Below are 26,591 nucleotides of genomic sequence, written 5' to 3'. Positions count from 1 at the left end.
TTTCCGGGTCCGGAAAAGGCCCATTTCCCTCATGAGAATATAAAGCACGAGGAAGCTCGTAGTAAAATCAGTTTATTTGCACATTCGTGAGCAGGTTCCATCTACACTCTACATGCTGTCAAGCAGCCAGTCAGTGGAACGGGCTCGCCCAATAATCTGTAAACACGCATGTGGACAGCAAATCCTGATAGATCTATTAACGGAAAGGCCATCTTCTTTTTAATTGTGTGTGTGTAATAATGTATTGGGGGGGGGGGGGGGGGGCACTGCCAGGCATAAATAAAGAGAACATGACAAGACGCTCATTGGATTGCAGTTTTGATGACAGGCATGCACAAAAATAGAGTTTAAAAAAAACAAAACACCTTATCTCACACAATGATCTTCTCATCTAGTAAATCCAGCTGAAGGTCCCAAGTACTAGTCTCGACAATTACATCTTACCAGTGAGGCAGAACTGGCACTAGTTGACAGCATGCTACAAGTATCTCTATTGACATCAAATTCTGTAGTTAACATCTAGCACTTCATTAATAGTGCAGTTTTGCATCACTAGTAGTCTGATACTAGTCATACATAGTGAGCAAAAACAAACGTAACACTTGTTCCCATCCTTTGCAATCACGTTCCAGTGTAGGAGGAAAAAGTGAGTGAATACGCAGTATTCATAGACAGAGTGGGAAAATGAGCTGAAGTCAATCTGCCTGCTGTAGGAAGATAACCGTGGCAAACACCCTGCTGATTTCCTGTGCCGGACAAAAAAAAATGTTGGAAATGTTGGAAACGTGAGATACAGTCCTCCCAATGAGTGAAATCTCCTGAGAAGCTTATGCTAAAGTTTGTTGCCTAAAAAAAAAAAAAAAAAAGCAACAAAAAGATGCTGCATAGTTTCAGTGATGTCAACAGATTTCACTTGAAAAATAAAAACATTTAAAAAATAAATAATATAGAACAATTAAAGCCGTAACGGTCGCATTATAGTTGTTTGACACACTCCTAGAGATTTCATCGTCACCACACGGAAAAGGGGGAAAAAAAACTGTCATAGTACGAGAAGTTGTCAATTTGAGGTGAATTATAAAATAAAGTTATATTACATATATTTGGATATAATGAAAATCAAGTTTGTTTGTTTTTTCCGCAAGGAAATATTTATGCATATAGTGGAAAAAGGGGACATTTTTCAAGATTAAATATGCATCATTACAGAATTCAAATTATTGAAAATTATAATGTAACTATACAAAATTGAAGTTATAGCAAGATAAATTACACATAAGCTGAGTAAATTAGTTTATTTCATAACTTTGTGTGCTTTAATGAGAAGTATTTCAGAATAAAAGTCACAATTTTTCTTTAAGTCTGTCATTTTACGAGAATTTTTTTTTTGGAACCTTTAACTTTTAGTCCAGTACAAGTACAGTTTAGTTAGATTCCACTTTTAAATCCAACAGATTAAATTATTTCATGATTAATGCCCAACTGTGGGCAAACTTTCTAAATCAGTGATTTTCAAGGGTTCCCTCTATCTTGACCAAAAAAAACAAAAAACACTGCCCAAGTATTACACAGTTTTAACTTTAAAGTACATTTGCATTTCCATCTTTTAGAGAATGATTTTCATTAACTATTAGATAAAATATGTGCAATTGAATTTTTACTTTTAAAGTTGCTTTTAACAAAAATCCTATATTTAAGTGGTGTTAATGTTCAAACTGTGCAAAAAGTGACAGTGGCTTACAATAAGGGTAAAACCTCTGCCTCATTTTTGATGACTGTATTTCTAATGCAGGTAATGATGGTGCATTATTGACGCATTATTATTATTGCTGTAGAAAGTTTTGCTCAAAATGACAAAATTTGAACTTGGAATTTGGTAACGTTCACTTGTTCAACTCCATTCCCGCGACATTACATCAACAAAACTTGACAAGTGTTTTTTATGCAGTGTTGTCTGACTTTATTCTCATCAAATTGTTTTTCACAGTTTTGCTCCCCCTTGTCAGTGCGGCGTTAGGAGTGACTCAAACAACCAGTTGTCTCCGCTTGTTGGTCATCGTGTGTAAACGTGAAAACTGGAGGAGGAACAACAACAAATTCAACAGAAAAAAAACATGAGGCGGTTAAAAAAAAAAAGAAAAAAAGAAAAGAAACAGAAGAAGAAACGTCTTCACAATTTCAGTAATATATGCCAGGATGAGCTTTAAAGATATGTAACGTATTCAAAAGGCATTTTAACATTTATTCCATATCCCACTTAAAGTCCAGGTACCAGTACATATACTCTCTCTCCTCACTAGTAGGTCAACTACATTACTAGTGAGACAAAACGCTGCACTACTATGGTTGACATCTGTGTGCTACTAGTACTACTAGCTAGATGTTTATTAGCATTTTATGTCACTAGTAGTATGCCATTGTACACAGTTTTGCCTCACTGCATATGAAATTGTACTACTAGTGCGCAAAAGAGGGTGCAAAATGCCCATGAGTATTTTTGCCTCAGTTGTAATATGTAGTTGTCGCAGTACTAGTATGCCAAAGCTGTCTTACTAGTGAGGGCACTAGTAAGTACATGGACTTGAAGCTGGATTTCAGGAATAGTGATTTAAACGGCTTTCCATTCTGATGCTACAAGGAAGGAACTCGAAACTTTGTGACATCTCGGGTGAATTTCAAGCAAACACTAACATTTTGGAGACGCTTGCAACAAACAAAACAATCACAACAAAACAAAAAAAATGTCAGCTTTTTTAAACTGAAATGTGCCACTGAGCTAAAATGCCCAAAAGTTGTAACTTGAGAACTAGAACCTGGATTGATTTGACACAGCAAATCAGAACTTAGTAGCGATGGGAAAATGAAGCTTCATGAAGCACTTGTGACATGTAACTCCTCTCAATGGGCTAGTGCAATGGAAATTGATGACATTTCCGCTGCATCTTTAAACCGACAACATCGAGATCAGTAAAATAAATAAATATATATATATATATATATATATATATATATATCGCAAGTGCTTCATGAAAGCTTCATGTTCCTATCACTACAGTACAGACAAGTGCATCTCAATAAATTAGAATATCACAGAAAAGCTGATTTAACGTTCACGAGTTCAATTCAAAAGTGAAACTCGGCAAAACAACATTCACACATTTGGACAATTTAGTGTCCCGGATTCAAACCCAGAACTTCGGACTCATGAGGGACAAGCTAATCACTATCACACTGTGCAACATTCTGTAAACTGATAATCATCCAAATAATAGAAAGAACCCTGAAAGATTCCACTGGTGACTCAAGAGAAAACTGCATACGTGTTTCACTTTTTGAAATGAACTGCTGAAGTTGATCAAGTTTCCCGCTTTGGATTGCGATGCATCTGGAAGTACGTACTGATGAGACGTGACATCTACTGAGAACCAGCACCAGAGACAGGATGAGGAAGTAGAAAAGTTGCGTGGCGTGAAGGATAGCAAAATTTTACAACTTTGAAAACCTTCCATGGGAATAAACCTGCAACCAAAATGGGACACGCTGCCATTTTAAAATCGAGTAAGTGACATCCACCAAGATGCCACTAGATGGCGCCAAAGCAATACTTTTATGAGACACGGATTTGGCCTGAGCACAAATATGATGACTGATGATAACTTGTTGCCAACATGCTATTGGTTGGCATCGGTTTTGAGTTACAACCCTTTCAGCAATGCAAATGGATCATATAACAATAATATATTATTTATCCTCTGCGAAGAACAGCTAACATTATTGTGACTACTGAAGATCTGGGATCGTTTTCATTTAAATCCATATTTACAATTTAACTTCCCCTAGTGAGTTGGCGTTCATTCCCATGGAAAGTTTCCAATTTCCAAAATTCCCCAGCCTAAATTCCCAGGAAAATTTACCATAAATTTCCCTCGCCTTTGCTACCCTCGCGGAGTGTGACGAAGAGAAAGAAGATTGCTCAAGGATGTGTTTTGGTCCCATTAAGTGGAAGGCAGTAGAAAAAGAGTCGTCATACAGTCAAGGGGGGCTGAGGTAGAATGTCTCCAGGAAGTGGAACCAGACTGAAACTGGACCAGTGAGGAGGGCAGGGGGGCTGTCCCAACCTCCCCCCCTGCTCCCACCGCTGAGGCGTCCGTGTGCAAAATGATTGGTCTCCTCTTAAAGAAGTACAACAAACAGGTTCAATCTCTTTACAACATGCTTGAAGGTAGTCAATCGTCCATACCGCGTGGAACATTCGCAACACTTGGAAAATAAATTAGAGCAGGGGTGTCCAAACCACAGACTGGGGCCAGATTCGAGCCCACCGTCCATTTTTCAGCGGCCCATGTCGTTTGCCTGCGTTGTACTACTTTACGGCTTTTTTACACTGACAGAAGAAATCACTGTATTTATAACACTCCTTTAATTTTTGCTTTATGACCATTTTTTAAAATACAAAATATCTTTGCATACGCTGATACGTTGTGTGATACGCGTGTTTCATAAATTAAAGATCCTGTAAAGTGAATTAAGAGATTCTCTTTCTGAATACGTTAACATTTGTGAAGATAACTGAAATCATAATTGAAAAGTCTGAGACCTACGTAATACTGGATTGCGGAGAAAAAACTTGAAAGTTAGGGGCGTGGCTAAATCAGACAGCTCACACTGACAAACTTCAGCACCTTTCCCAATAAATTAGAACTTCAGAAATTTCGTTTTACATTAGCGGTAAAATGCATCTTTCCTTCAGATAGTTTGTTTGTGTGGCTACTTTAGAGCGCCTCATTGTCAGCCGCAAGTGTGTGCAGGTCACAGAGAGAAGGTGGACACAAAGAACTTGAGCAACTTTGTTCGTATTAGTCGTTTCCAGGGTTATAATAATTTTGGATTTTTCATTATGACTTTTTTATAAGGGGTTAACTTTAAATTCTGTTAGTCTTAAATTCTAGATCGGGTTTGTTAGTTTTATTTTTTCGAAAATGCTTCATCTAGTTTGTTTAGTTAGTGAAGTACTCCCAAACAACTTTCCCTCTTCTGTACAGCCGAACAGTAATAATTAGTAAATATATAAATAAATATCTTTATATACAAAAATAAACACTGAAAGGTTATGTATGAAATTAATGAAAACAGAGGACACGTTCATTATAATTATAGTTTTTAGTAAATTTTCGAAACATAAAATGTAGTTTCAAGTAGCTTCATTTTTTTTTTTAAAGCACTCTCATTTTTATTTCATAAACGGATGTTAGTTTTTTCTTTTACTTTTAGTTAATTTGTTGGTTTTAACTATAACAGCCTTAGTGAGTACCTGGCGCAATCGCAATCGCTTGTAAGCTATCGTGCAAGCTAGCTAGCGGCTAGCGCCTCCTTGTTGCTGATTGTGGGAAATATTCCAGCCAGTGGAGGATTTAAGTGGATATATTTTGAGTAGGATTGAGTTTAAGAAATTGTTTTTCACTATTGAAGCCCAACTGTACATACGTGGGGATTTGTTTTTCACAATCATTTAAAGGCTTGCTAACAACAATCATATGCAGTTTGCTAAATGCTAACGGTCTTCTCCTATTTGTCAAATTTAGAAGGCAACTACCAGTAGTTTCACTTTAAAGGGACTTTAATGGTAAAGAAATGTCAACGTGACCGTTGTGTCCTTTGATTTTTCTGTGTGTGGAACTTGGAAGAATAAGTCTGGACACCCCTGATTTTGAGTGTCTGTCACAGCTGTCGTCCTCTCAGGGCATCTTCATAAAGAGTCCATTGCCCATGGAAGGGACAGGCACGGGGCAGGGGAACTGGAAGAGGTTCATGTCGGCCGTGAGTGCGGCCATGGCGGCCGGGTCGTGCTCGATCTGCGTCCTGAGCGCCGGGTCGATCTTCTCCAGCCGCCGCTTGATCCTCTTGGCCTCTCGCTCGCGCACCAGCCGGGCCTGCCGCTTCTCGGGTGTCTCGTTGGCCCTCTTGAGGCGCATGGCGTCGCGGTCCCGCTGCAGGCGGCGCGCCCGCTGCTCCTCCGACTCCTGCATCCGCTGCATGCGCTTGGCCTCGCGGTCGCGCAGACGCCGCATCTCGCGCTCCTCGTCCGTTTCGCAGGCGCGCTTGTTCTTCTTGGCCGTGCGTTCGCGCTCTAGCCGGTGCAGGCGGGAGTCCAGGGGCTCGTTTTTGCGCCGAAGGGCCCATTTGCGTGCAGGGGACTGGGCCTCCACCAGCTGCTGGTATGCCACGCAACTGTTGCACACCAGGAGCACGCCGGCCGGATACACGGGCATCGGACTCAGGATGTCCGGGATGGGAGGGAGACCTGAGGAGGAGGAGGTGAGGGCGTCGGGGATGGACGCCAGCGACGGCCCTTCGGACAGCAGACTGTCGGGCAGGGAGGGAAACGAGGGTCCTTGGCTCGAGGGGCCTTGACACGGGCCCGACATGTGGCACGTTCGATGGCCTTGACATAAGGTGCCACTGGGGTCGTGGACTTGACACGACTGGGGGCCCTGACAGGAACTAGGACTGGGTCCCGGTCCGTGACAGGAAGGAGGGCCTGGTTCTGGACTGGCCATGGGAGTGCTGGAAAGCGAGTGGGTCAGCTGACAAGTGTCACTTCCGCCGGGGACATCCAGCCTGGTCGTGTCCAGGACATCCTTCAGCTTCTCCCTGGAGAAAAAAACAAAACAAACAGCAAAGACAGCTTGATTGAGGAAGATTGAGGAAGTTTTTCATTCCTTTCTCTCCTTTTTAAAAAAAAAAAAAAAAACAATTAAAAAAAAAAATACATATACATATACATATACACATATACACATATATATATATATATATATTTATATATATATATATATATATATATATATAAATATATATATATATATATATATATAATATATAAAATTCTAATAAAAAAATACAAAAGGAAAGCAAACAAATAAATAAAAATAAAGATTTTTAAAAATATAAGAAAAACACAAACGATAAGTGCTTATACATCTAAATTTACACTTAAAAATAAAATAAATACTGTGAATAATTGAAGTGAAAAAAGTTAAAAGTAAACAAAAAAACAACAAAGAAAGGCAAGATTGAAGAACTTTTTCTTTTCTTTCTTTAAAAAAATAAAATAAAAAGATATTTTCAATAATAAATCAATAATATAATATTAAATATAAAAATACATATCAAATAAAATTCTAATAAAAAATATAAAAATACAAAATGAAATCAAACAAACAAAAATAAAGATTTTTAAAATTATAAGAAAAACACAAACAGTAATTAAAAAAACAAGTGCTTATACATCTAAATTTACACTTAAATATAAAATAAGAAAATGCTGTTAATTATTAAAGTAAAAAAAGTGAAAAGTAAACAAAAAACAACAAAGACAGCCAAGATTGAAGAACTTTTTCTTTTCTTTCTTTAAAAAAAATAAAAAATATTATTTCCAATAATATTAATAATAATAAAAATATATAAATAATAATAATAAAAATAATAAAACAATATATTAAATATCAAATAAATATCAAATAAAATTCTAAGAAAAATACAAAAATACAAAAGGAAAGCAAAGAAACAAAAATAAAGATTTTTAAAAATATAAGAAAAATAAACAATAATAAAAAAACAACAAGCGCTTATACATCTAAATTTACACTTACATATAAAATAAAAAATACTGTGAAGAATTAAAGTGGAAAAAAATAAAAACAAGAATAGTTACTGTCAATTAAACAAACAAACAAAATAAAGAAAACTGCCAACAACTTCACAAGCAATCAAGTAAGTGTCACCTATCAGAAGCTAACGCTGCTAGCTAAGCTAATCTGAGCATTCAACAAAACTCAAAAATCAAATCCCAATTCCCCCAAATATTCCTGCCCGCCTGCACCTGTTGAAATTGTCGGTGTCGGTGAAGTGTGCGCCGCACACGGCGCAGTTGGACAGACGGTCCTCCGAGTGGATGAGAAGATGGCGTCCGAGCGAGCCGGGTGAGCTCAACGCTCGCCCGCAGACGGGACAAACGTAGCTCTTGGTGTTGCTCATCAGGCTCGTGTGCTGTTTAACGCAGACAAAGTCAGCTGTAGTCGGTGACAGGCAGCAATCGGATTCACATAAATACACTGAAAAAGAGGTACTTCATATACTGTCTATTTCACATTCTGGTTGAGTGTTTGCGCCACCTGGTAGACATGGGAGATGAGCTTCTCTGGGCTGCTGAAGTCCAGTGTGCACAGAGGACATACAAAGTTACCGCTGTGGTCGGAGCCTTCCTCGTTCTCCTGCGGAAAACCAAGCGCCCATTCAAATACATATTCCACACTCGAGTTCTACATTTTGCATTCCTTGTGTGAATTTTAAGTTTATTCTGGAAACATATTCAGATCCCCCCCAAAAATGGGTCAAATTCTCTGGTGATGAAGGTGGCCCACTGCCCATTTCGCCCACTTCCTCAAGCCTTTCTGCCAGTGCAGTTTAATGACAAGCTAAATGTGCAAGTGAGCCGCTATGACTCAACCATAGTGACATGCTGCTGTGTAGTGTCTTGGACGTGAATCACTCCGATGCTGAAATGGAGAACATTTGCTAACAGAAGGTGCCTGGTAATAAGAGCTGCTTTTGCCTTTCGCTTGTCTTTAAAGGGGAACTAAATGTCAATCATTTTTTTGAGAGAAAATATTCCATGTGCAATGAGAGAATTGGTCCCCTCTTGATGGAGTTGCTCCCTGAAGAAGCGATACAGGGTGATGCGCTATCCCCTCAGTAGGTCAATGTAAACCTCAGGATCGGTGTTGCTCCAGTTACCTTGAAAAAGTAACTTAATTACTTTACTGATTACTTGCTTTAAAATGTAACTTAGTTACTTTACTGATTACTTGCTTTAAAGGTAACTTAGTTACTTTACTGATTACTTGCTTTAAAAACTTTCTTTATTGATTGTTTGCTTTAAAAAAGTAACTTTACTGATTACTTGCATCAAAAAGTAGCTTCGTTTCTTTACTGATTACTTGCTATCAAAGTAACAAAGTTAGATTACAAGTCAGGTTTTTCCTGTCTCAAATTGAGGCAGAGGTGGTATCATCCTGACTAGAGGTGTGCAAAATTTCCGATTCTTAGATTATTCACGATTCGGCCGTGCAACAATCGAGAACGATTCACAAATGTCCAAATTCCGATTATATAAATATGCCAAGGGAAGCGAAACGAGCGAAAAGTACGCGGAACTGAAACGCAGTAGCGCGCGCGGTCTTCGGGACGCTTTTTGGGACGGACCGAGAGTACACATCCACAACTCACGCCTCGAGATTCAAAACAACAACAAGCATGGCTGAGCTGACCAACCCACCTCTTCGTGAGATCAGACCTGCTCCGAAAAGGCAAACAACTTCAGGCGGAAGTATCAGCTAGCTGGCTGCAGTGCGTCGGTTAGCGTTCTACAGGGCGCCGCGCAGTGATACGAACGAACGAACAGAAAAGTAGTGGCTGGCGGTAATGGCGTCGGACTTTATTCAGAAAAGAGTATTGTGGTGGAAATGTATCACGCTTTTGAAAACAAATAGTTTTTAGAAGAAAAACGCTTTATTTCCGAGACCCCAGCCAGCTTGCTGGACTATTTTCTTTTTTATTTTCTTCTCGTCCAACGTCGAACCAGAACGCGTGTCACCGAACGCTGTCAGAAAGAAGTCAGTGCTGATCGCACACACGGGAGGTGAGGATCAAATTGAGATTCATGTTAAAAAAGCCGAACGATCCCATTAATGTTTACACGTTCATGTTTACACAGTTAAAAAGCAGAAAAGCACTTGAGGTTTTTTTTTTTTTTTGTACCTCTGAGAAACTTTAATGTTTACATGTTCATCTTTACACAACTTAAAAAGCAGGAAAGCACTTTTTTTTTTAGGCATTTGTATTGAAGTAGTAGTTCACATTGTCTTTCATTTATACCTCAGTGCACTTTTGAGTGGATAAAAATAATATATTTTTGCTCGGTGCTATGTTTTATTCTGTTGAAGACTGAATATACTTAAAAGCTGTTGTTACAGAATGAGGACTTGAGTATTTTATTTACTGTTTTGAACTGTTAACTTGATACTGAAATAGTAGTTTATGTAGGCCTGAGAGGACTTTTGTACTATTTTTGTAACTAATGTACGAAACATTAAAAGCACCAAAATACATTGTTTTTTTTCTGCTGCCTGGGGGGGAAATCAATAATCGTTTTATAATCGAATCGTAGCCTCTGAATCGTAATCGCAATCGAATCGTGAGGTGCCCCAAGATTCCCACCTCTAATCCTGACTATATATTGGGATATAGAGGTCTTTCTTTAAAATCATCTGTCATTTATGGGTGGGGAATTTTACTTACTAGTGGTATCGGTATTTGGTAGCCATGACGTGTATGTATTCTGTAAATTCAACAGACTCGCTTTCATTTTTTTACAGGCAACATAATTCCATGTTTCAAGCAATAAGAATAATAGTTCCAATAAGAATATGACTGTATTACTTAGACTGGAGGTGGTGAGCAAATAAGGTGGAGGTGGCCCCGCTCACCCTCACCCTGCTTAACATCAAAATGACACCTGGTTTTGCCACTTAATTGGGGAGGAGGGGTATGGAGGACCAAAACTGCCAAAATTCAAAATAAATAAATGACTAAATAAATAAATAAATAAATGCCTAAAAGTGAAAATAAAAATGAATATAAAAAAATAGAATTAAAAAATTACATCCCCAAAAAATAAATATTAATGGGAATAAATCAGTTTTTATTTTCACCTTTAGTAATTTATTTATTTATTTAGTCAGTCATTTATTTATCTATTTATTTAGTTAGTTATTTATCTATTTATTTAGTCATTTATTTATCTATTTAGTTAGTTAGTTATTTATCTATTTATTTAGTCATTTATTTATCTCTTCATTTTGTCATTTATTTATTTATTTATTTAGTCATTTATTTATTTTGTCATTTATTTGGTCATTTATTTGTTTTGAATTTTGGCAGTTTTGGGCCGTACTGCCAAGTCGAAATGTTATTCAAATGAGGGGGCGGTCCTAAGCGTGTCTTGGGTTGGACTCCGCCGTTGCAAACTGCTTATCATTGGTCGAGTGAGCAGCTCGGCGAACATGGAAGTCTCGCCGGCTTGCAATGGAAAGCGATCGTGTCCACTGTCACCTCAACCAATGACAGGCAGTTTGCAATGGCAGAGTCCAACCCAAGACACGCTGAGGACCGCCCCCTCATTTGAATAACATTTCGACTTGGCAGTATGGCCCAAAACTGCCAAAATTCAAAATAAAAAAATGACTAAATAAATAAATAATGACTAAATAAATAGACAAAATAAATGACTAAATAAATAGATAAATGACTAAATAAATAAATACATTACTAAAAGTGAAAATAAAAACGGATTTATTTCCATTTATATTTATTTTTTGGGATATAATTTTCGAATTATATTTTTTATATTCATTTTTATTTTTCCTTTTAATCATTTATTTATTTAGTCATTTATGTATTTATTTTGATCAATTAAAAATGTTTGTTTGTATTAAAAATAAAGAATGCAACCTTTTTGACTTATAATAATGTTAATGAAAAAAACCCCCAAAAAAACACAACAACAACAAAAAAACAGTCTTTTCAGGATTCCATTGAACAAATATGCTCACCTCTTTGACTCCCGCTCCTTGCAGGCGGCACGGCGCCCTCTTGGCAGTCATGTGGTCGTCGGCCGAGGTGTTGGACGAGGAGTCCGGGTCGCTTTCGCTGTCTTCTATGGAGGCAAACACAGCCCTATCAATACAGACGGGACGACAGAGCACAGGGCAGGGCTTACTCTCACTAACACGCCCTTCAGCGTGAGGAATGAATGCTCGTCCATCCCTCCACCGCCCTGTACCTGTGGCGCTCTCGTGTCCCAGGACTTCCTGCGAGTTGTTGCTGCAGCACTCACTGTCTTCGGTGAACTCGTCCCTGCCGTCCATGTTAATAGTGTGCTGAAATCCTGTGATGCCCGAAGTGTGGAATGGCCCTGGAGAGAAGTAGGGGAATATGATTCTCAAAAGTAAGTCCTACACAGAGTGTCGGTACGTTTTTATCTTTTCAAAATCATAACATCCCTCTGACAGAAATGCTGCTTAATGTAAACTGATACATAATAAAATAGTTTATTATGTGAGGATTTCAGCTGCAATGACAGCCATTAAATTCACTGACATATTTATAATGATAGCACAAAAATTATTCTTCCTGCCGGACAATACATCAGCCTCAAAATAAATGAAAAAAGTAAGTCACGTCAGCTAAAAAATGCCTGAGGGACATTGCTGTAATTACTAACAGCAAGATAAGCTCATGAAAATATTCAAATGCAATAGCAGCTAATATAACATTGTGACCGGAGGCGCACAATTTGACAGCTGTAATAGTGTAGATAAGCCCAAGAGTCATTTCATTAAGTATAACTGTCCAAAATCAGGCATTGTGTTTTATCCATTTTCTGAGAGTTACATGCCAATTGCACACATGAAGCCTCCAGCCAAGATTGGAACCTGGTACCTCTCAACTGTGAGCCAAACATGCTCATTATTAAGTAAAGCACTTTGTCGTGTTACATTTATTTCTTTCACTTGATACTACAACATGTTGAATTGTAATTTAAAAAAAACAAAAAAAACATGTTCCAGTAAGTCCATAGTGGATATAAAAAGTCTACACACCCCTGTTAGAAAGCCAGTTTTTGTGGCATTAAAAAATGAGAACAAGACACATGAGCAGAGAAGTAAAAACTGAAATAATGTTTGCGTAAATGTCCACACCCTTTTACAACTGCGGCTGTATTCAAAACTTTAGACTTAACCAACCAAATTCAAACTCATGTTAAATGGACGTCAGCACACCTGTGACTTTTAAAAGTGCCCCTGGTTAACCACAAATAACGTTCATTAGTTTTAACAGGCTTTTCCTGACATGCTTTTATTTCCACGCCAAAACTTAACACTGACAACTGTTCATCAATCCACCCACCTTGATGAAAGCTCCAGTTCCATTTTAGGAGATATGATGAGTTGTACAGGTTACAGATCATATTAATGGTGAAAAAGGTTTTGAACTCTTGCCGTCATTGTACGTCACAAAAACCTGGCAATTAAACAGAGGTGTGTAGACTTTTTATAAATCCATAGTGCACTGTTTAACTCTTTGACCGCCATAAATGTTTAAAAACGTTCAGTATAATCCTAGGATAGGCCGCCATAGACGTCAATTGACGTCTACTATTTTTTTTATGGAAACGCGTGGAGGAAAGCCTTGGGCAGCTGTGCTCCAAGTATCAAGCCCGATCGGGTTACTATAATGAGTATTCCTGGCCACTAGATGGCTGTGATGAGTCTTTTGGACAAGATCGGGTAGGAGACAACAGTAGAAGGAGAGAGGCTGAGCTAGAGTGTTGAGGGGGAGCGAATGGCTAACTTGGCTAAGGGAGTCAAAAAAGGCTACAGATGGCAAGCAGCTCACGCTTGATCCTTATTTTCAAAGCTCAAAAGCATCGACCAGTGCTCAAGAGCACAGTGATGACGGGGTTAAGTCATAGTTGAAGTGGTGACGCGGCCGTTTCGACCACGTCCTAAGGCCCCACCGGCTAGCGATGCTAACACCGGAGAAAAGTGGTGCACAACCGAGCACGTCTGCACAGATGACGTTTCATCGGACGATGACGACTACTATGGGTCCGATGCAAGACAGTCTTGGACAGTCTTCCAAAGAACGTGAAGGTAAGCGCTAACATGCTAAGAGATTGCTAGTAAGATTACTTTCCTAACTTTTCGGGCGATCTGCTAGCAGCGTGTGTAAATGTGCTGATATACACTAAAACATCTATTACCTATACAAACGTGAATGTATATTTTATAGATCGTGCTCACAGCAACGTCCGACCGCTGGTTCTACGACAACAAAAGGTAAAAAAAAAACAAAAAAACGTTTTCAATACACCGCAACAATAAAAGGAAAGTCTTTCGATTGTATTGTAATTGTATATGTTTCTTTCAGCTCCTACTCATAGGGCCCAAAGTGACCCTTCTCACAGTGAGCAGAACAAAGGTAAAAAGAAAAAGATTCTCCACAGCACTAATAAAATATTTGATGGTAAACGTCTTCTATAATTTACAGAATGTGCATCAACCAATACACCCAAGGAAAAAAAGGTAAACATATGCACACACACACACACATTGCATCACACTGCTCTAAAATAATATAATATTGAAATGTTTATTTGCAGATCCCAAAGATTCTGGCTGGCATGAAGTTGATGAATTCGGCTGGCAGCCAACCATCTTCCCCTTTGCTGCAAAACCAGGACCAAGGGATGCTGCAGCAGAGCTGAATTCCCACCTGCCAGCTGACATCCTGGAGCTTTTCATCACGGATGAACTTCTCCAGCACATCGTTCATCATACCAACCTCTACGCAAATCAGTCCATGCAGAAGCAGACTGACAAAAACTGTTGCGCACGTGTAAATAGTTTGCAAAGAATTTTCCAAATTGTGTGTTCGGATTGCTACTGTTGCATGTAAATAAACTGTTATTTTGCAATCAAAAAACATTTTTTATTGTTGGGGTAGTGTTTTATAGAAGTTTAGGTGTTTGTAGAATCACTCATGCAAAAAAAAAAGCGCCAAATTCACTAGAGTGCATGAAATAACATCGTTTCACAAAAAGCTTGATTTCTCCGTATTTTGGAAGAAAATAGAGGATTTGGGTGAAACTAAGCTGTTTTCTATTGTTGATTACTGAAGATCCGAATAAGGTAGAAACAAACTTTTTTTTTTAGATGAAAGATGAGACTTCAATCTTTCATTTGGTAGTATCCGCGTTTCCATAGTCCTAACACAACATTTTCTGTGGAGCTTGAAAGATCGGTAAAATTCTGTAAATCAGCTGGCACTATGGGGTTACCTTTTCCGAAAATGGCTGGCAGTCAAAGAGTTAAAGATTGGGATGTCCCTTAAAATTTAAGTGGCGCATTAACAGACCAAAAATATATTCCGTGACAAACAAGGCTCTTTATCTCCATAGCAACATGGAATCCACCTTTACTGCCTTATTTACCATAAGAAGCCATTAATTTTTCAACACTTGTGCATGCACCAGCAGTCCCCTGGAACATAGTGCGTGCAAGCATCTCCTCTGAGAACACTTTGCCATTTGATAGTTAGATAGTTAAAACAAAAACTAGCCACCACCACAAACACTCCTGTCCCACCTAGTTAATAATCATCAAATCTTTACATAGACCTTTGGAATCCACAAGAGGAGCAAAACAATTGTAGACCAGGCTGCTTTCCCATCAGTCGTCCTGCGCCGGGACATAATGAATGCGATGCCAGCTGAGCCCGCCGACATACGTGCACACTTCATTTGCATCCCAACCCCCCTCTACTGTTTCACACGCACATACAGCCTGATACATGCTGCAGTCCCGCAGGGGGAAGTAGGTTGCACTTCTTTTTTTTTTCCTTTTTCTTTTCATGAAGCTCGCCAGCTTTCTTCTCTCTCACTGCCACCCACACACTGAACAGCCCGGCCGCCCTCATGAGCGGCTACCACCACTTCCATAGCTAAACGGCCAGCTCTGAGCGGGAGGACCCATATGTGACTCCTTTTAACTCCTTCTTCACTTCTGTTCGCACACTTGACCCCGCAAACCTGCGCTCAACTTCCCTTCCTGGGAGGCGCTGCTGTGGCATTCACACCTTGAATGATGGCCTAGAAGCCAATTTTGTACTCTTACTTGAGTTGAGAGTAACTTAACAGGTGCATTTACAGCCCAAATCCTGACTTTCTGGACACATCCAGGCCGAATGTCTTGATAGGACTGGATGAAAAATTACGGTATAACTTTTAATGACCAGTAAATAAACTAGTAACAAGTAAAATATCCATCCATCCAGCCATCCATCCATTTTTTTAACCGCTTGCTCCTCACAAGGGTCGCGGGGGTGCTGGAGCCTATCCCAGCTGGCTTCGGGCAGTAGGCGGGTACACCCTGAACTGGTTGCCAGCCAATCGCAGACAAGTAAAATAATAGTAATAATAATAATAATAATAATAATAATAATAATAATAATAATAATAATAATAATAATAATAATAATAATACAAAAAAAAAACAATGAAAAAAAAACAATTAAAAAACAAACAAACAAAAAAAAACCCGAAAGAAATAACTGATGTTCCTGCCTTGGCCTTTTAGGGGCAGTGTGGTGCCATGAATAAGAGTAGAAGAAGAAAGATACGATTGAACTTGATTCATAATTTTTTCACAGATAAGGATGAATATATTCTTACTAGGGGTGTTAAAAAAAATCGATTCGGCAATATATCGCGATACTACAGCGCGCGATTCTCGAATCGATTCAATAGGCGTCTGAATCGATTATTTATTTATTTTTTATTTATTTTTTTAAAGAGCTCAGAATTGTTCATTCGGTAGTCTTACTGATTCAACGTCTTATCATCATTGCCTTTTTTTTTTTTTTTTTTTTTTTTTTGTGTGTGAATCGATTTTTAAACTTCCATTTTTAATGGAAAAATATTCAACAAAACGTCTGACTTCGGGTTAGGATTCACACCTTGAGCATGGAAGAATGTTATATGAACGGAACATTAAGCCTTAATATTTTATTTTAATGCTGTTCAAACATGAAACAGATTACAACCTCTATAAGACTGAAATTTCAGATAAATAAATAATACATTTTCATATAAATCTTACACTCTAAGCTTACTGATTCGTATTTTCTAAATTTGAATGAAAAAAATTCGCAACAATCGACTTATAAATTCGTATCGGGATTAATCGAATCGAATCGTGACCTGTGAATCGTGATACGAATCGAATCGTCAGGTACTAGGCAATTCACACCCCTAATTCTTACAACTATTATCTGTCTGTATGTGTTCCTACAGTGTTTGAGTGTGAATGTTCTTTATTTGAAGAATATCACTCAATGCTAATCAGCTCAACTCAAGGCTAATTTGCCATTAATCCATCAATAGGATTTTCAATTCAATGCTAGCATTAGCACTGGCAATGTTTCGAAACCAAAGTACCTGTGTGTGCCATATTTAAATATACAATGTGTTTAATCATTTTTGTTGTGTTGAATTTTACAGTACACTCCAATCGGTGTGTCATCTAACAGCTTAAGCCAGTAACATACAAATGACATGCTCGCTACAAGCTTAGACCCTTCCAGCAGACGTCACTGCTTAGTTCCCGAGGCGCCTCCTGGAGGGCAAACATCCCATAACAAATGAATGTAGAGAGCTTGATTTTCAGCGAGCGTTTTCGTTAAAAGGTGGGAAATATGTCAAGTGTCACAAAAAAATGTCCCGAGTAGGACACTACATTACTTTGAATCATTTAAACCAGTCATTTAAAGCCGCTAGCTACAGAAAAAAAAAAAAAAAAAAAAAAAGAAGAAAAAGTTGCGTCGTAGTTTCACGCTAGCCACAGTGCTAGTCTTTTACTCCTCACTGTCTTTCGCGGAGTTTAGAATCGCTGCTGCCAGCCGAAAGAATGATCTCATCTCTCTTTGAGCCATTAGAGCATCGCGCACAAGTTCACCAGAGCATTGGTCGCTGTTTTATCAACTGTTTGACCTATTTTCTAGCTCACACTGATTGTTTTCTAATTCACTCGCATTGACGCCCTGCACCCCCACCACTAGGGGCACACTTCAACGTGACGTCACACTGGAAGGGCCTATACGGTGTTTCGGGGTGCGTTCACAACACACAGGATTACATATTACACATGTCCGTTTACATTAATACATTTTCTTTATGTATGATGATAGTGAAAAGTCCAAAACAAAATGACGATTAACTTCCCAACCCTATGTTTTGAGGAGGTTTTCCATCTTACTATTGGCTACTGATCAAATAAAACTGACGTGTGAACCCAGTTTGGGCCCTTTTCCCATAGAACCCCGTTTGTTTGCACTGCTGGAGTGTGTCTGAGGGCTGAACTATGAACCAGCACGACAAGCAAGCCTCACACAGCCTCGTGATTGATGTGTGGGAGATGCTCCCTCCCCCTGCTGTTTGTCTCCGTCTGTACATCTGTCTCTCCACCCTCCCTCCCTTCCTCCATCAGTCTTTGCCACTGTGATGTTATCTGCGAGTGTCTGTATGTCTGTAATGCAGGAGGTGACGCAGTGTCTGACTGAATCCAGACAAAGAGACAAACTCATCAGACAACAGACACTAGACGATGAAAAGGGGGGGGGGGGCAAAACCCGGCACAAGATACAACACCAAAATTCGACTTGAGCGCCAATCAATGAAGGGGATGTATGCTGTTGAATCGAAGACCTCCCCTTTCTTCTTTCAATCACCATCAAAATACTAACGTGGACACAAAACATTGTCTGAACCTGTAAGGAAATGCCCCCTTCTTGGTTTACATCCTCACAAGGATGCTGAATCTTACTTTTATGAAGGATTTAATGTGTCAGCCTGTCTGGTCTGCTCCTCCACAGAAGTTGACTTGATACCAGACAAGAAACGATGTGTCAATAACAATTGGATGATGTCGGCGTGCTAGAGCTCAACAGATCTCACAAATAATAATCACTCGAGGCAATAAAAGGTGTGGTGACATGACACGGAATTAAAGGCCTGCCTGAGGGATTTCAGTGCCCACCGCAGACTGTCGTGAATTAGCTCATTAGCTTATACAACTTATGTGGTCACAAGTCCAACATGTGTTTCAACATCTGGGTAAAGAAACTATTTTTAAAAGCAGCATGCATACGTTCAGCAGATTACACACCACAATCACCTTTCTGAAAACACTTTTACACCAAGCTGTTTTCTTACCTATTGTTTCAATATAGATTATCTATCCTTGCCCAACCTAGCGCTGGAAGCTAGTAAATTAGCTAACATCGATAAGTTAGCTTGTGTTGGAGAACTTTGACATGCTGTTGCGGTACACATTGCGCTGTTTCTTCCTTATTAAGTGTGAAATAATCCCAAACTTTGGACATTTTCACTTTACAGACTCTTTCCTCCTAACTCACCGCCATCTTATTTCCAGACTGATAAAAGCAACTGTCATAACAAAATAGGTCTGTATGTAAAAATGATCCTTACGTATATTTCAAAAATAATAATTCAATTATTTGACTATTATTTTTTTCTATTGGACTGAATTAGTTCAATATCCTTCCCTATGTCAATTTTCAGACCATGTTGTGTCTTTTGTTGAATTCCTCATATTGACAGGTCATGGTGCATCTTTCTGTAATAATGTCAAACCAGCTATTTTGGCTACAGACACTGTGGCCCAAACACAAGCCAGATCAGGGTTTACCATTCCAAACCGTAGTACCATGGTGGGGAAAATAAAAAAATAAATTAAACCGGATCACCTGGTAGAAACATGACTATATTATTCAGTTATCACACTCAACTCATTAAGAGTTAATCAATGCTCAAAGACCGGATAGACATTTCAAAGTAACAGCCAATAGCTAATTTTATTAGCTGTCCTGTCCTGAATCTGGGACATCAGCAGAGATGTGCAGCCCCTCAGTTAACTCGTGATGAAGCTTTAAAGCCACGTTGATCTAAAGCAAAACACCTTACAACTAAACAGTCTAAAAATGGGAACACTGACACGGGGGTTCAATAAAGCAATCTACTCTGAAATCATCTTCTCAGTGTAATACATTAATCCATTTACTGTAGCACATCTCCTGATTGGGGCACAGGGTAGTGCTGACTGAATTCAGGAAGGTTAAATTGCAATTTTTACATCATATTCAATTAAAATCAATTGAGTATCAGTGTAGTAGTCACTCACCATGTACAGAAACGTTTACAAACTTGCCAGAAAGTTATGTCAGACCATCAAAACATTCAAAGCTATTACTCTAATATTACATGGACACTAAAGGAGGGGGGCCCTTTTTGGGGGTTTTAAAATGGTTCAATAAGACCGACTGCATTCTGTCATACATGTATAAATATTTAATTTTGTGTAAGTGTCTGTAAAATATTTTTTTAACCCAATATGTTTAATGTTGTACTAATGTACATGTTCTCACATAAACGTAAGATTATGTAACTCAACTCAACTTTATTTATAAAGCACTTTAAAAACAACAGCAGCTGAAGACAAAGTGCTGTACAGTGAACATAAAACATAATAGTTGAAAGAAAAAACATAAAACATAAAATAGAGTAAATATATAAATAAATAAATAAATAAAATCATTGTTTCATGGGTGAGCTGGAGCCTGAGTAGGCGAAAGCCAGGGTACAGCCTGGAGTGGGCTCATGCCAGTTGCGATCAACGATTTATATTCACAAGCATGGACAATTCACAGCCTTCTGTCTTCGAAACTTACAAAAGTCTGCTAGCTTAATGCTAACAGTAACACACGATGACAGGTTTATGAAACTAGCATAAACAGTACAGCTAATAATAATCCCAGCCATATATTCTTTATCCTCTGTGAAAAACGTAATGACTAATATTAATGTATCTCACTGAGCTAAAAGATTATCTTGTGTATTATGTTGCATTTTAATGTCTGCTGGTGGCCAGTGCGCATACATTATAAAGCACAGCACAATATCAATGGGAGGTGAGGCATGGAATCATGTTGATATTTTTGCATTGTTTAATTATGCATTACTACATGATTTTAAAAGTACAATACTGTAGAGAGTGATAATTTTGTTATTTAAAAAACAAAACAAAACATGGTGTTAGGAAACAGTCTGATGGCATTTTCATTCATTTCTATGGTGAAAGAACTATTAACAAATTAAACTTGTACTTATGTTTAGAAAAGATTTTTCTTCCCCACACCTTTTTTGGCTAACCGGATAATAGGAGTATCTCTCTCAATACTAAACTACATTCAGGCAGCCTCTAGCCAAACATGCATCAGCCATCAATCCAATTTCTATACCGCCCAGCCTGGACGGGTGGGGGTTGGGGAACTTTACCTTCTCCCATCTGATGGGGAAAAGTGGGTTACACCCTGCCTTAACTAACCACTAGTCAATCACAGGCTAATTTAAAAACAAGGAATTAACCAGGTGTGACACTAAAAATAAAAAATAAACATTGTAAATACATGTAGTAACATACAATGTCGTCACGTGGTTCTATGGATTTCTATGGGTGATCAGCAAGCTTCTGCAGACATCAGGCAGCGCTGCATCAAGCTCACACCTCTATACTCTAAAGGCTAAATCTAAAGGCTATTTTAACTGTATTCGCTACATTAGTCATTTAGAAGCCAAACTCGTCCAGGTATACTTTACCTAATTCTGTTGACTGTCGCACAAACAGCCAGACTAACCCAGGCAGAACTAAGCGTAGTAATCAAAGAACAAACGTTTGTGCACTTGCACACACAATAGCTGAAAATACCTACAGTCAACTTTGAAGGGGTTGGTCTGTTTTCGCCTGGACATATTATGGTCCACTGCCAGAAAAAAAAGATGTGGAATCCCCTCCGAACCCCCAGGACGTGTCCACCACACCGGACCAGGTGGAAAATGGTTTGTGTTTGATCCAAAGCGGTAAATAAAGAAATAATAAAGAAAAAAAGAACCCACATAAGAGCGTTACATTCTTGTGGTGGTGATAAAAACAACAACAACAACAAAACAAAACGGTATATCCAATGCACCCGGGTTCTGTTTTAAAACGCCGACTGGGCTCGACCGAGCCGCCCCGGAGCAGCCGCTGACGGGGGCGTGCACGCCGCTGACGGGCGCGTGCTCACTGCGGCGACGCTCGAGCTCAGCTGATCTGTCACGTAAAGCCCGCCGCGGTGCATTGCGGGATACGTACGGACAGCCAACGCGGAAGTGTAAAAGTATCCCGTTTAAGAAACGCGTTCACATTAAAATGCTTTAGCTGGGGTATTCTGGATGGAATAAAAACAAATTTGTGAGCGAGAGGTGCAAATTAAAAGAGAATTGAAGAGATTACAGCTAGTATTCTACACAAAACCAAAACGTGTGGTTTATTTAAATAATTAATTTGATATTTGATAACAACAGAAAGCTAAATTCAAGAGAACGATGAACACATCAGCAGCTATTTTACATTAGCTCAATGCAAAGGACTACCACCAGATTGATACACATTTCTGAAATAATTTGCTCAAATGTCCTTCAATAATAGTGTTATTATGTTATTAATAATCAATAATGTTAATTAGTGAAGACAATAGTTTTGTTTATGGTCTCTCGTAGTAATTAGGAAACTGTAAAATATCAATATGCAACACTTTCTATAAATTTCACAAATTGTCACTGTTTACATTTTACGTGCCTTTGCTCACGAGTAGGTTATATGTGTACTGTACTTGTACCTTAAATCAGCTATCAAGGTCTTTGCCTTATATATTTATTATCACTAGATGGCGCTCTACGCCACCACACACCCAGTGCCATAACATTACACCGAAGTCGTCATCACTGAATGCCACGAGTAAAAGGACCGCATCACCACATGGATTAGAAAACAGATATTCTTCCGCCGGGGAGGAAGGAGGGGGAGCTTAAACAGAAAGTAATCCACATCAACAAAAATGATATCATGGAAATGTGCCATTCGTGCCCAAATAAGAAGCGACACGCGTATCCACCCGCACAGCAAAAGGCTCAGGACCATTATTATTTTTCTCAGTTCGCAAGTAACACCAACAAATTAACGTTTGCGAGCTTGCTAACAACAGGCTAGCTCTTTATAATAACGATGCATCAGAACAGGCGCCAGACAACACCGCGCACGTTCTAACCAAATGCGGACATACAGTACTGATGGAATCAGTGCTTTCCCTACCCATGTTATCCAACGATCATCGGCGTATCAGGTGTGCGTCTTGGAACAGAACAATGCCACGATTTAAACAAGTCCTCGGATGAAAGCTAACGCTACTGTACGCTGCTAAACTTGAGCAAAGCTTCTTGCTCCCAAAACCTTCTGGGACATGTCAGTGTAACCCTCCGCCTGCGGTAGATGTGCTGAGGCTGGAGTAGCCACCATTTTGCATGTCGAGTGTGTTCCTCCCTCCATTGCTAATAGAGACGATTCCACTTACTTTCTGGCGTCACCACGGCTGGTAAGTGCATCGCGAGTGAACTCCTGTCAATAGACGCGCGAAAATGGTACAATAAGATAGAAATAGTTGGTCGTTTTGTTGGTATTTACGTTGACAACTCAGTGTGGCGCTGCATAGGAAGTACTCCTCAGTTGCACCGGGGTTGTGCCTGTCAGAAGCTAAGTTAGGTACACACAATCATTCATACTACGCGACTCCGAGACATAATCGCCGTGACAGCACTGTATATCAAATTCACTTTTACCCGACTAACGTGATCAACACTCCATTTAAGTGTGCATACCAATGGTATTCATTGAAAGAAAACGGGGATGTAGACGAGTGACCAGGTAGGAAGCTAACAACGCCTTTAAAAAGGCCTAAAACCGCATCACATCTTGTGGACAGGTTCAGGTGTAATTCCCAACCACGATCGCATTTCCGTTTAATTCGGAATGTTTTGGGATCCAACCTTCGTGTAATCGTTTCATGTCAGTCATGGGGAGGGTAACTTATTCCACCGGTGGTAACTTCAAATGCTACTCCTGTTAGCTCGTTGCTAGCCGAAATGTGTAGGTGTCATTTGTGTCACCGAGAGCAACGTTGCAGATTTGGATACAGTAACTTGTTAATTATTGTAAGCCTTGCGATGGCTCTAAATCTTTTTGGACAGGATACCACATCAAAAAATACTTAACGCTTTAATTATCACCATAACAACCAACATTAAAACAGAATAAAATCACAGGCCGGCGTATAAGCAAAAGGTCTTATTCCTACAAATATATTTAATATTTTTGTAACTCACTGTAACATCATACACAGATCATTAACGCTTCCCCGCAATAAAGAATTAAAAAATGGTAATGTAACACCAGAGGAAAACTTCCTACTGCTGTGAAGCATGTTTCCCCCCCCCTTGTAGCCTCCTAAATTACCTGATAAAACTAAGTGGGAGACTTGTTATGGACAATTTTATGTAGCGATACAAAAGTCATAAACTGGCATTAAGATGTATGGAAATAGGTGCCTGTCAAATTTCCAATGTGCAAACTATTTCTCAATTAGTATCATCAAACTGGTGATAGTCTTGTAACAGTAGAGCATGGTGTCAAGATTGTGACAATTATTGATTTAAAATTATTTCAGTACAATATTCAGTATCATCATCATCATTCATTCATTACTGTATATCATTTCAAAATCTGTTCCTTAAAGCCTGTTACAGCCTTTATTAAAATGTGAGGGACCCCTCATGGCAAGAAAAAAAAAAAAAAAAAACTGTCTGAGCAACAGGACCGAACTTTCGCACAATCTGTTGCTGTAGTTTTCATGAATGGCCCACTGTTGGCAACTAGTTTGGCTGCTATTTGATTTTTAACGTATAGCTGTACTCTCCTTTATTTCTCACCAATTTTCTCTCTTTGTATTATCATATTGACCATTTGCATGTGTCATCACTTCCGCCATGGGAACGCCCCCTCCCGAAACTATTGACGGCAAAAGAACCACTTGCCTGGATTGTAAAAATTGAATCGTGTACAGCGTGAAGTCCTTTGCCTAGGCGATTCAGTTATAAAATGGTCATATCTTACTGTGCGGTCGGTTGTACAAACAGACAAGGGAGTAAACCAAATGTTGCTTCTTACCGAATACCTACTAATCAAGACAAAAGGCGTCGACGGATAGCGGCAGTCAACAGAAAGGACTGACAGCCCACAAACTATTCACGGATTTGCAGCGAGCATTTTTTACGAGGTTAGTAGATCAATATTCATACACTTTACTCGTAAATGTACACTAACTACACACACTCTAACAAAGATTGTAACAGGGGTGTCGAATTACGTGTTTCAAATCACATTAACGATCGTTATGTGAAGGTGGCTTCATCCACCTTCACATTAACGATGTGAACGTGGGTGAGCCACGTAGTTAGCATCCACTCCAACTGCCTACACACAACTTAAGTGTACCTTCTTCTAAACTATTAAGTACATCTCAATGAAAATACTTGATGCATACCTGACATAACCACAGTGTTTCAATATAGGACAGAATGTGTAAAAATATCATTAACAAAATAAGTCTGTTGGCATGATAAACAAGTTTTACCTTTACCATTACGAGGTAGATTGTCCCCAGGGTGTGAGCGTAACAACATAGTGATACAGGTCGTGCACGGTGAATTCCGGAAAAGTCGGCAATTTGATTAGTTCCGTGAAAACAGCAGGGAACAGAAGGTAAGGGTCTGTTTTCAAACTAGCCATCTCCAGTTTTTGTTAATATCGCACTCTATGAGCACCTACTAAATGTTCCACTTCTGCCGACAGGCGAACGTCAATTGATCTAGCAGATTCCATGGCTCGATGGGCAGTAATAACTTTTAGTTTGTAGAATAAAAGTCTCTTCAGTAACTAAATCGCGCCGCGGCCCGTCCACTTCCATTCAAATGTCATTTCCTTCCGCCGTCCATGGTGGGGCAGTGACATGATCACGTGACGTCGGTGCAAATGGTCAATAGTTACCTATACATTGGTCACTGCGATCTGCTTCATCCTTCACAATTGCATCATGCTGTTTATGATTCCAAAAAGGAAATGTAGTGTGTCAGAATGTTTTTTTCTATAAGAACACCAGGGGGCACGGTTTTGTCCATTGTATTAAATTTGAGGGTCAAAGTGGATGTGAGACAGCGACCAATTTATTTGCAATTGTCTACTTCAGTTGTGATCGTTGTGTGTGGTGTACTGAAGGATTAAAACAGTATCATATCCTGTGGACGAGTTCAGCTGTATTTTTTTCAATCACAATCATGTCGTCGTCTTTTAATTAGTCAGTTTTCTGACTGTCTGGAAACCAATTTTGCCTTATAATATCAGTCAAGGAGAAGGCAATGTATTCAACAACTTGAAAGGGAAGGGAACCCTTCTCGTTAATGCTAATCCGTTAGCTCGTTGTTGGCCGAAATGTTTTGGTGTCAACCGGTTCACTCTATCCATCCATCCATCCATACATACATTTTCTTGACCGCTTATTCCTCACAAGGGTCGCGGGGTGTGCTGGCGCCTATCTCAGCTGGCTCTGGGCAGTAGGCAGGGGACACCCTGGACTGGTTGCCAGCCAATCGCAGGGCACACAGAGACAAACAACCATCCACGCACACAAGCACACCTAGGGACAATTCGGAGCGTCCAATTAACCTGCCATGCATGTCTTTGGAATGTGGGAGGAGACCGGAGTACCCGGAGAAGACCCACGCGGGCATGGGGAGAACATGCAAACTCCACCCAGGAAGGCCGGAGCCTGGACTTGAACCGGAGTCCTCAGAACTGGGAGGCGGACGTGCTAACCACTCGTTCACCGTGCCGCCCTCACTCTATCCAATCAATACAAATATTGTGGGGGAAAAAAATATTCAGGTTAAAGTAGAACTTGGTTAA

At 39.4% G+C, this 26,591-nt stretch overlaps 2 protein-coding genes across 8 annotated transcripts in view; one reads left to right on the top strand and one right to left on the bottom strand.

Annotated features, from left to right (window-relative positions):
* Window positions 1-56: 56 nt before the first annotated feature.
* On the bottom strand, window positions 57-23,734 carry znf821 (zinc finger protein 821). Of its 6 annotated transcripts, none has more exons than XM_077518522.1 (6): window positions 23,621-23,734; window positions 11,903-12,034; window positions 11,673-11,776; window positions 8,175-8,273; window positions 7,883-8,049; window positions 57-6,651 (listed from the first exon to the last, which is right to left on the bottom strand). In XM_077518522.1, the coding sequence occupies exons 1-6, from the start codon at window positions 23,646-23,648 to the stop codon at window positions 5,736-5,738; spliced, it is 1,446 nt and encodes a 481-aa protein (XP_077374648.1). In that variant the 5' UTR covers window positions 23,649-23,734; the 3' UTR covers window positions 57-5,735. The 6 variants fall into 6 exon arrangements, with proteins under 6 accessions (XP_077374648.1, XP_077374649.1, XP_077374650.1 ...); XM_077518523.1 differs by lacking the exon at window positions 23,621-23,734 and adding an exon at window positions 22,890-23,108; XM_077518524.1 differs by lacking the exon at window positions 23,621-23,734 and adding an exon at window positions 22,890-23,108 and having other exon boundaries at window positions 11,673-11,773.
* ap1g1 (adaptor related protein complex 1 subunit gamma 1) overlaps window positions 22,695-26,591 on the top strand; it is a 23,878-nt gene continuing 19,981 nt past the window's right edge. Inside the window, exon 1 of one of the 2 annotated variants that reach the window (XM_077518516.1) lies at window positions 22,695-23,169. The gene's annotated coding sequence lies outside the window, so the exon portion shown is untranslated. The remainder of the gene's footprint in view (window positions 23,170-26,591) is intronic. The other variant, XM_077518515.1, reaches the window with a different exon arrangement.

This window comes from Festucalex cinctus, chromosome 4 (genome assembly GCF_051991245.1).
Source record: "Festucalex cinctus isolate MCC-2025b chromosome 4, RoL_Fcin_1.0, whole genome shotgun sequence".
Taxonomy (NCBI): Eukaryota; Metazoa; Chordata; class Actinopteri; order Syngnathiformes; family Syngnathidae; genus Festucalex; species Festucalex cinctus.
Note: the sequence above shows the minus strand (reverse complement) of the source record. Positions and strands in the feature narration are given on the sequence as shown.